The sequence below is a fragment of the Hemitrygon akajei genome, chromosome 17 (genome assembly GCF_048418815.1).
Source record: "Hemitrygon akajei chromosome 17, sHemAka1.3, whole genome shotgun sequence".
NCBI lineage: Eukaryota > Metazoa > Chordata > Chondrichthyes > Myliobatiformes > Dasyatidae > Hemitrygon > Hemitrygon akajei.
The window spans coordinates 34,921,458-34,931,348 of NC_133140.1; the positions used below are offsets into that span (position 1 = coordinate 34,921,458).

At 46.2% G+C, this 9,891-nt stretch overlaps 1 protein-coding gene across 1 annotated transcript; it reads left to right on the forward strand.

Annotated features, from left to right (window-relative positions):
* The first annotated feature begins 890 nt into the window (after positions 1-890).
* Positions 891-9,036, forward strand: LOC140740591 (endogenous retrovirus group 3 member 1 Env polyprotein-like). The gene is made up of 2 exons (XM_073069878.1): positions 891-1,635; positions 6,520-9,036. Exon 2 carries the CDS (start codon positions 6,812-6,814, stop codon positions 8,480-8,482), a length of 1,671 nt encoding a protein of 556 aa, XP_072925979.1. The 5' UTR covers positions 891-1,635; positions 6,520-6,811; the 3' UTR covers positions 8,483-9,036.
* The last annotated feature ends 855 nt before the right edge of the window (positions 9,037-9,891 follow it).

Here is a 9,891-nt window from a genome sequence, read left to right on the forward strand (position 1 = left end):
GCTGCGATAACGTTCACATTTGAAACAATGTAAATAGGAGAAACAAAGTTTTCCTTTTCTCCATGAGTAAGATGGCATTTTTGTTCGCATTTTCAACACTAAAAGCAGTCGTTTATTCGTTGGTCGGAGACACTTCCGCCTGACGGTCGGCTCAAGGAAGGTGTAAATGTCACTGCAAAACTCACCATTGTCCCTCCTAAACCCAACTACGTTTAAATCAGACTAACAACATAATGGACCTATATTAATCATAGCTCTTGTTGCGTAAGTTTGCTTCGATTTTCAGCTTCTCGTCTTCTTTAAAACATGTACATCTGCGTACGCTGCAAGTTCCTGTTTCTGACTAAATGCAGATGCAATTTTGATACTGAGAAGGTGCAGAGCGGCCGCGGCGAACTTGTTAATCTCGCAACTTGTGACCTGTGAAAGTCAATCATATTGACCATTAGTTCATCATGCTGCGGCTGCAGAGGCGCCCGAATCTGAAAGAAACCGGTCACATGTGTATCTGTATCTCATTGATTAACAGCGGCAGGCTGTAACCGCAATGTTTGCCTTTTTAAATAAACTTTCTTTTTCCGATTTTCCATTCGGGTTGAAATCTCGTGCTACGGGCCATCTCTCGCACACAGAGTAATGCTCGTGCTCATTTTAACATCCAACCTTTCATATGAAGGTTAATACAATTTATTTAAGGGAGCAGCTGAATGCTAAGATAAAAACAGCCTTTCTGCAATCGACGCATTGCGATACTAATGTTGCAAATGATCATTTTAAGTATTGCCGACGGTCAAATTGACCTGTTGTTTCTGTGGGTTGTAGATTCAGGCTTTTTGAATACTGTAATTGTAAAAAGAAAATGTGAAATAAATTTCGATCAAAAATGTAAGAAGAGAAAGGGTTAAGGTTAGACTGTGCTAAGATCTAAGCTTACAAAACATATGCTGACACATTGCTAAATAAGGATATAAGATTCTTGCAAAACTGTATAGGTACAATCTGTACCTTGTGGTAATCATGAAGAACTAAAAAGGAGTCATTGAGCTAGGAGCTGAGAGCGGAGGTGGATGGAACAGATGGAGATAAGCTGTACTCTTGTGGCTAACTCCAAGGCCGATAAGTGTTTGAAAACTTGGCAGACATGGCTCTGCGGATGGCTAACTCCAAGGACAGAGGATATGAGAAAATGTGTATGTGACCCCCGAAATGTACAAGCTGTGGGGAGGGGGAGAGTGGAGCTGACTATGAATAATTGTAGGAATGATACAGCAACTGAGGGACACGTGATAACCTACTTGAAACTGTATAAAAGGAAATGAAATGTAATGCTCTGGGCTCAATACTGCTGGAGCAGTTTTGGGTCCGACTCTGCAGACTCGTGAAAAATAAAGCTTTGCCGCTTTGCAGTTTGCTGAGACTCATGGTGTGAGTTATTTCTGACAGCTGGGGGTCTCGTCCGGGATCCCCACTCCGGTCGTGGAGGGCGAGAGGAAGGACATCGGAGAAGGTGCACCCTGCCGAGTTCGGCAGTCCCTGATTCCTTGCTCGTCGTCTGAAACGGCTTGAGCGAGTGAGATCCGGACAGCGCAAGGCGGCAAAGCAGGGAGGAAAGGAGACGGTTCTACGGCACACCGGGTAAGTGAGACTAGCTAACTGAGATCTAGGTGGGTGTGACCGGGTAAACTAGGTGTGACGACACCTAGAGTAAAAAGAACCGGGCCGGGAAGGGAATAATGGGAGGGGGAAGCTCAAAGGAAGAGGAGCCGGAGAGTTCGGGTTTGTTCCCGAAGGTACCTCCTGATAGCCCCCTCGGTAGAATGTTTGCAGGATGGGGATATGGACGAACAAAGGGAAAGCAGAAAAAGAGAATGGTAGAATATTGCAAATCATGGTCCAAACAGCCAATAAAAGGGTCCTCGGTATGGTGGCCACCATTTGGGTCAGATGAGGATTGGGTTAGACAGGCCTTAAACATATATGTAAACTCTAAGCCAAATGTAAAAGAAGAAGAAAGTGAATACGCCTCTTGCTGGGTTTCGGGGCCAGGAGACTCAGCCAGAAGTTACAAATTGGAAACAAAGAACAAGGAGAAACCTCCTTGGGAAGTATTGAATCATTTACCTCCGCCTTACGTGCCCCGGCCTGAACAACCGGAGGCGGCTCCCTCTGCCCCCCTCCAACCGGACGATCCGGCACGGGAGGCGGAGGCTGAAAAGGAAAAAGAACGGGAAGAATGGGCGGAAGAAGAAGAAAAACGAAAAGAGGAATACGATGAGTGGTTAGAAAAAGAAAGGAAGAAGTGGGAGGAAGGGAATCCACCACAATCAGGACCCCCCTTTATTATGACGCGCTCCCGGACACGACAACGGGTGAAAAAGGAAGAGGAGCCCAAGTTATGCCCCTTAAGGGAGGTCCCGATGAGTGGACCTGATGGGGGAACGGGGTATGTGAATGTTCCCCTGACCAGCACTGAGGTAAGAACCTTTAAAAAAGAAATGAAGAACCTCCTGGAAGATCCGATGGGACTGGCTGAACAGTTGGATCAGTTCCTCGGGCCTAATATATACACCTGGGATGAAATGTATTCCATCATGGGGACGTTATTCTCAACCCAAGAGAGACAAATGATAAGACAGGCGGCTATAGTTATGTGGGAGAAAGAAAAGACTACCGAAGGGGCACCTAAGTTTCCCCTCACGGAGCCAAACTGGAACAAACAGACTCCTGAAGGACGAGGAAACATGAGGGATATGAGGGAATTCCTGATCAAGGGGATAAGACAAGCGGTCCCCAAGGGTCATAATTTCAATAAGGCATTTGGAAGTCATCAAAACCCCGATGAGACCCCAACTGACTTCCTGGATAGAATTCGGAAAAATATGCAACAATATGCGGGGGTAGACCCGGAGACGGAGGTGGGGCAACAGTTAATCAGGGTAGAATTTGTATCAAAAGCTTGGCCAGATATTCGGAAAAAGCTAGAAAAGATAGAGGACTGGAATTCAAAACCCTTGAGCGAATTACTGCGAGAAGCACAGAAGGTGTTTGTAAGAAGAGACGAGGAGAAACAGAAAAAGACCGCTAGGATAATGGTTCAGACAGTACAGCAAGTAACCACAGAAAACAGGGAAAAGAGGGGAACGTGGTCAGACCGAGGCAATGGCCAAGAACCAGGAAGGAAAACGCGAAGGACTCTAAGATGCTTCCACTGTAACGAGGAAGGACATTTTAAACGGGAATGTCCTAAGTATCGGCGAGAGGTCAGGTCATATGCCATGATGGAGGACGAAGACTAGGGGGGTCGGGGGTTCCTACCCTTGGGGAGAAGAAACTATCGACAGGAACCCCTGGTAAATCTGAAATTAGGTCCCCAAGGGTCAGATACAACCTTTATGGTAGATTCGGGTGCTGAAAGATCCAGTGTAATCCAGATACCTCCCGGCGCCCGAACAGGAACAAGAGTAATGAAGGTATCCGGTATCGGAGGAAAAACGATACAAGTACCCATTGTGGACAATGTGGAAGTCGGATATGAAGATAGGGCAACCAGGCAAGACCTTCTCCTGCTGCCCTCCGCAGGATTTAACCTATTAGGAAGGGACCTGCAAGTGCAACTGGGCATTGGAACAGTGCCGAACAATGGAGAAATAATAGTAAAATTATTCGCATTAAAAGAAGAGGACGACCAGAAAATAGAGCCCGAGGTGTGGTATAGAGAGGGAAATAGGGGAGGATTGAACATCAGCCCTCTACAGATCACCTTGCTACCGGACGGTCGCCCAGTAAGGAGGAAGCAGTATCCCATTGCAATGGAAGGAAGAAATGGGCTGCAGCCGGTAATTGAAGGGCTGATCGCAGATGGACTGCTGGAAGAATGTATGTCGCCATATAATACCCCCATCCTCCCGGTGCGAAAGCCGGACGGGACTTATCGGATGGTACAAGACCTGCGGGGTCTAAATGCAGTAGTCCAGACCCGATACCCGGTAGTACCCAACCCGTACACCCTGATGAGTAAAATCTCCCCTGACCATGAATGGTTCAGTGTAATAGATCTAAAAGATGCTTTCTGGAGTTGCCCGCTAGAAGAAAGCAGTCGGGACATGTTTGCGTTTGAATGGGAAAATCCTACAACAGGGCGGAAAAGACAACTCAGATGGACGGTCCTGCCGCAAGGATTCACTGAGTCACCTAACCTATTCGGGCAGGTCTTGGAGCAAGTACTAGCGGAATTCCAATGTGCTCCAGAGAACCAACTGCTACAGTATGTGGATGATTTATTACTATCCGGGCCAACACAGAAAGGGGTGCAGGAAGATACCATCAGATTACTGAACTTCCTAGGGAAAAAGGGGCTACGGGTCTCCAAGAAAAAGTTACAATTCGTGGAAAAGGAAGTAAGGTATCTGGGACACCGGGTCAGTAAGGGACAGCGAAGCATTACCCCAGAAAGGATAGCTGGAATAACAGGGATGTCGCTACCTCGTACCAAGAAGGAGATACGACAGTTCCTGGGGTTAGTGGGGTATTGTCGAATCTGGATTGAGAATTATACTCCCCTGGTGAGATTTCTGTATGATAAACTCGGGCAAGATGAGCAAACAGTAAAATGGACAAAGGAAGAGGAGCAAAAAGTCAACTATATCAAGGGGCAATTGATCCGTGCTCCGGTGTTAGTCTTGCCAGCCCTGGAAAAACCATTCCAGCTGTACGTCAACAATGCCGAAGGAATGGCCCAAGGGGTACTCACCCAACTAAGAGGAGGAAAGCGGCAACCCGTGGCTTTCCTGTCAAAAATGTTAGACCCGGTATCGCGTGGATGGCCCACCTGTATCCAAGCAGTGGCAGCGACAGCGGTATTGGTAGAGGAAGCCCGGAAACTAACCTTTGGAGGGAAGATCACAGTGCATTCTCCCCACTCGGTCAGCACCCTACTAGCCCAGAAGGCACATCGGTGGCTCACTGACTCCCGCATTCTAAAGTACGAAACTATACTGATGACCGGAGAAGACCTAAACTTCGCAAAGGATTCCAGTTGCAACCCAGCCCAGTTCCTCTATGGAGGACTAGAAGAAAAGGAGTCAGAACACGACTGTATTGAATTGCTGGACTTGCAAACAAAGAGCCGGGAGGACTTACAGGAAGTTCCCCTGGGAGAAGGACAGGAATTGTATATAGATGGATCCTCACGATGTATTGATGGAGTACGGCACAGCGGATATGCCATCATTGACGGAGAGACTGAAAGAATAGTGGAGTCCGGGAGATTACCGGGAAACTGGTCGGCCCAGTCATGCGAATTATACGCACTCCAGAGGGCTCTGAGGATATTGGAGAAGAGGATCGGAACAATATACACTGACTCTAAGTACGCCTATGGGATAGTACATACCTTTGGGAAGATATGGAAAGAAAGAGGACTGATAACGGCCAGAGGAAAGGGACTGGCACACGAGCAAATGATAAGTATGACATTGGAAGCCCTGGCCCTACCAACTGAGATTGCGGTAGTACATGTACCCGGACACCAAAAAGGATCAACACCTGAAGCAGTAGGGAACCGTCTAGCCGATGGGGAGGCCAAACGAGCAGCCGTTGAAGACCCGATCCAACTCCTGACCTTGATACCAGTGAGGGAAGGACTTACTAAACAACCTATGTTTACCCAAATAGAGATTGATAGCATGAACCAACTAGGAGCCCGAAAAGACACTGATGGTAAATGGACGGTCCCGGATGGGAGACAGGTACTAAATAAGGAAGTAACCCGCAACATCCTCCAACAGTTGCACCATCAAACCCACTGGGGAGTACAGGCCATGTGCGACACAATTCTGAGGGACTATGTATGCAAAGGAATATACACACTGGCCCAGCAAGAGATAACTGGATGTCCGACGTGCCAGCGGATAAACAAGAAAGTGATGCGATCCACTCCAAGAGGTGGCCAGCCACTGGCCATGAGACCGTTCCATAGAGTCCAGATCGACTTTACCGAACTACCCTCAGTGCAGAGATGGAAGTACCTGTTAGTAATAGTGGATCATTTTACCCACTGGGTGGAAGCATACCCGACCACAAAGGCCGATGCGCCTACAGTAGCCCGAATACTACTAGAAAACATAATCCCCAGATATGGGATCATGGGGTCCATAGACTCGGACAGAGGGACACACTTTGCCTCCAAGACGCACCAGTTGATTTGTGATGCATTGAGTATCCAATGGAAATACCATACCCCGTGGCATCCCCAGAGTTCGGGACGGGTGGAAAGGATGAACAGTACCTTAAAGGCGCAATTGACCAAATTAATGCTAGAAACCAAGTTACCCTGGACTAAGTGTCTCCCCATCGCCCTGTTAAGAATCCGAACAGCACCCAGGAAGGATATAGGAATCTCCCCCTATGAAATGCTGTTTGGACTCCCGTATTGGAATAAGGTAGAAGGGTACCCCACGCTACAAGGGGGTGATATTTTTATAAGGAACTATTTACTGGCACTATCTCGTTCCTTTGCAGAACTGCGGAAGAAGGGTCTCTTGGCCCAGACTCCGCCGCTCGACTTTGCTTTACATCAGATCGTGCCTGGAGATTGGGTTCTGGTACGGACCTGGAAGCCGGAGAAGTTACAACCACAGTGGGAAGGCCCTTTCCAGGTCCTGTTAACCACCGAGGCGGCCGTACGAACAAAAGAGAAAGGGTGGACCCACGCATCCAGAATAAAGGGACCAGTTAAGCCTGAGGGACACACGGAGTGGACCTGTGTTCCCAGTGAAGAACCGTTGGTGGTGAAACTGAAAAGGCAACAAAAATGAACTCAATGTGGACTGTTACATTATTGACTGTAATATATTTAATTCTGTATGTGGGAAAAATAGAAGGGAAATGTGACAAGTGTAGGAACCGAGTTTTGGAGAAAGGAAAAGAACGACCCGGGGCCCTTGTGTCACATTCACATGTAAATGACCAATGTTATGGAAAAGAAAAAGAGGAATGTGAAGAGGGAGGAATAAAATATACCCTGAGAAAGAACAGGGGATACCCCGGTGGATCAGTGAGAGAAGAAAAAGGAGAAGGGAGAAGTTGGAGTGTACAAGAAAGTACATGCCCTGAGACAGAATGGATATGTGAAAGGAAAGAAAAAGGAAGGGCAGAGTTTGGTGGAGTCAGAGAAGAATGGGGAACCTATGGAAAAACAAGACCGGAAATGAAGGAAAACCTGTTTATAGACTTAGCAACTCGAATAGCTACAAGTTTAAATGTAAGTGACTGTTGGGTTTGTGGGGGACCCCACATGAGCGAGCAATGGCCATGGATAGGTGAGAGTTTGAGTGTGTGGGAGCTATTGGCTCATGATTGGGATAAGAAAAGGACTGGGAGGACGCAAGAATGGAAGTTAACAAACTATCCGGAAGGACAAGTATGTGTAGAAAGAAAAGGGAAGGTGAAAGTAGGAGAAAGCCCATGTCAGAGTATAAAGTTGGCTAAAACAAAAAATAATGCCACTTGGTGGCCCGAGGAGCCGACTTGGTACATAACTAAAGGGGCAAAGGACAATTGTACGGCTATGGGAAACAATTCGGGAATCTGGAATTGCAGTGGGCATAACCCGTACGAAGGAATTCCCAGTGTTTGGAAAGCCTGGCGGAAAGCAAGGAAAGGAGGATTTGTCCCAGAAGGTCTGTTCTGGATTTGTGGGAATCAGGCATACACCAAATTGCCGAAAGGATGGGGAGGAGTTTGTTTCTTAGGCCTTATAAGGCCAGAGTTCTTCCTCCTACCCCAGGATGAAGATAGGGAATTGGGAATCAAGTTATTTGACTCACTGAGAAGGGAGAAGCGGGAGATAAAGGTGGGAGAATGGGGCGACGAGTGGCCTCCAGCACGCATCATTGAATATTACGGACCAGCAACTTGGGCCCAGGATGGGTCATGGGGTTACCGAACCCCGGTATATATGTTAAATCGAATAATACGCCTACAAGCTGTAGTAGGGGTGATCACCAACCAAACCGCATTGGCTCTGGAATTGCTGGCTGAGCAGCAAAGCCAGATGAGAACAGCCATATACCAAAATCGATTAGCATTGGATTACCTATTGGCCTCCGAGGGAGGGGTCTGTGGAAAGTTCAATCTGACAAACTGTTGCCTAAAGATAAATGATAATGGAAAGGCAGTGTTGAAAATATCCGACAAAATTCGGAAGTTGGCCCATGTGCCAGTACAAACTTGGAGATCCTTAGGGAACCTGAGTTGGCTGGATAGTCTGCTGGGAGGAAGCTGGTGGCGAATAGCCCTGTTAATATTTGGCGGAATACTCATAATGATAATCATATTACCATGCTTAATACCCTGCTTGAGAGCATTAATAACGCGAGTAGTAGTACAGGTAATGCAGCCAGGGAACCCAGCTGACCCGGCTAAAATGCTGTTGCAACGAGGCAGAGAACTGGAAGAGTGGAATCCCTGGACAAATCCTTAGCACACTCTAAAAAGAAAAAGGGTGGAATTGTAAGAAGAGAAAGGGTTAAGGTTAGACTGTGCTAAGATCTAAGCTTACAAAACATATGCTGACACATTGCTAAATAAGGATATAAGATTCTTGCAAAACTGTATAGGTACAATCTGTACCTTGTGGTAATCATGAAGAACTAAAAAGGAGTCATTGAGCTAGGAGCTGAGAGCGGAGGTGGATGGAACAGATGGAGATAAGCTGTACTCTTGTGGCTAACTCCAAGGCCGATAAGTGTTTGAAAACTTGGCAGACATGGCTCTGCGGATGGCTAACTCCAAGGACAGAGGATATGAGAAAATGTGTATGTGACCCCCGAAATGTACAAGCTGTGGGGAGGGGGAGAGTGGAGCTGACTATGAATAATTGTAGGAATGATACAGCAACTGAGGGACACGTGATAACCTACTTGAAACTGTATAAAAGGAAATGAAATGTAATGCTCTGGGCTCAATACTGCTGGAGCAGTTTTGGGTCCGACTCTGCAGACTCGTGAAAAATAAAGCTTTGCCGCTTTGCAGTTTGCTGAGACTCATGGTGTGAGTTATTTCTGACAAAAAAGCTACCACCTCATACCTAGAAGATTGAAAGGTGGACCTTTTTACCTGGGTCTCAGTGTCTTCCTGCTTTGTAATAACTTCGGTCATTATGGGAATAACCCGAGGGCGAGGTACTCTTGCAACTTTCGAGGCATTATCTGGCTATAAACATTTTCGTGATACTGTTATGGAGTTGAGAAGATTTAGATTTTCCCGTTTTTTTTTCCTTTTTAATTTAAAACTTAGTTTCAGTGAAATCATCAACCATCGTCTAACACAGACCATGAACGTAAAGCAAAGATAATGGTGACTGTGCAAAAGGGCAAAATGGGTGATCGGGTGAAACCTGTTTACATTTGCAGACATGTAGATTCACAAGCTTTGGATGTGGTGAAATGTCGTAAAATATCATAGGATTTACATTGTCGTACCAGGTTATAATATTTGTTTTCACAATGTTAGGTTTTTTTTAATTACATATTCCTAGCAATATAAGAATATCTGCAAAAATTCTCAAGTTAAGATCCACGCTCTATACTTTTTCACAGTCATTTCAAACTGAGGAGCCATTTGTACTCCCGCCAAATGTTGAAAGCAGATCCCGGAGGAAAGTTGAAATGTTCATTGTAAATATTTTGCAAATAAACATGTAATGCTGCCAGAATGGCTTCTTTCTGTTTAGCAAAGTTCTGAGATTCTATAGAATTAACATGTCATTTGCTTCGCTTACTGCAGTACTTCTGCTCCTAAGTAAACAATTTTAGAAACTAAAGAAACCGTTTCATCTCGCCAAATTGGTTTGATTCTCACCTCCTTTCAAAGAATTCTGCTTGCTCAAGG

What these genes read in the sequence shown, in the direction of transcription:
- LOC140740591 (XM_073069878.1), top strand. Translation starts at nt 6,812, where the DNA reads ATGAACTCAATGTGGACTGTTACATTATTGACTGTAATATATTTAATT.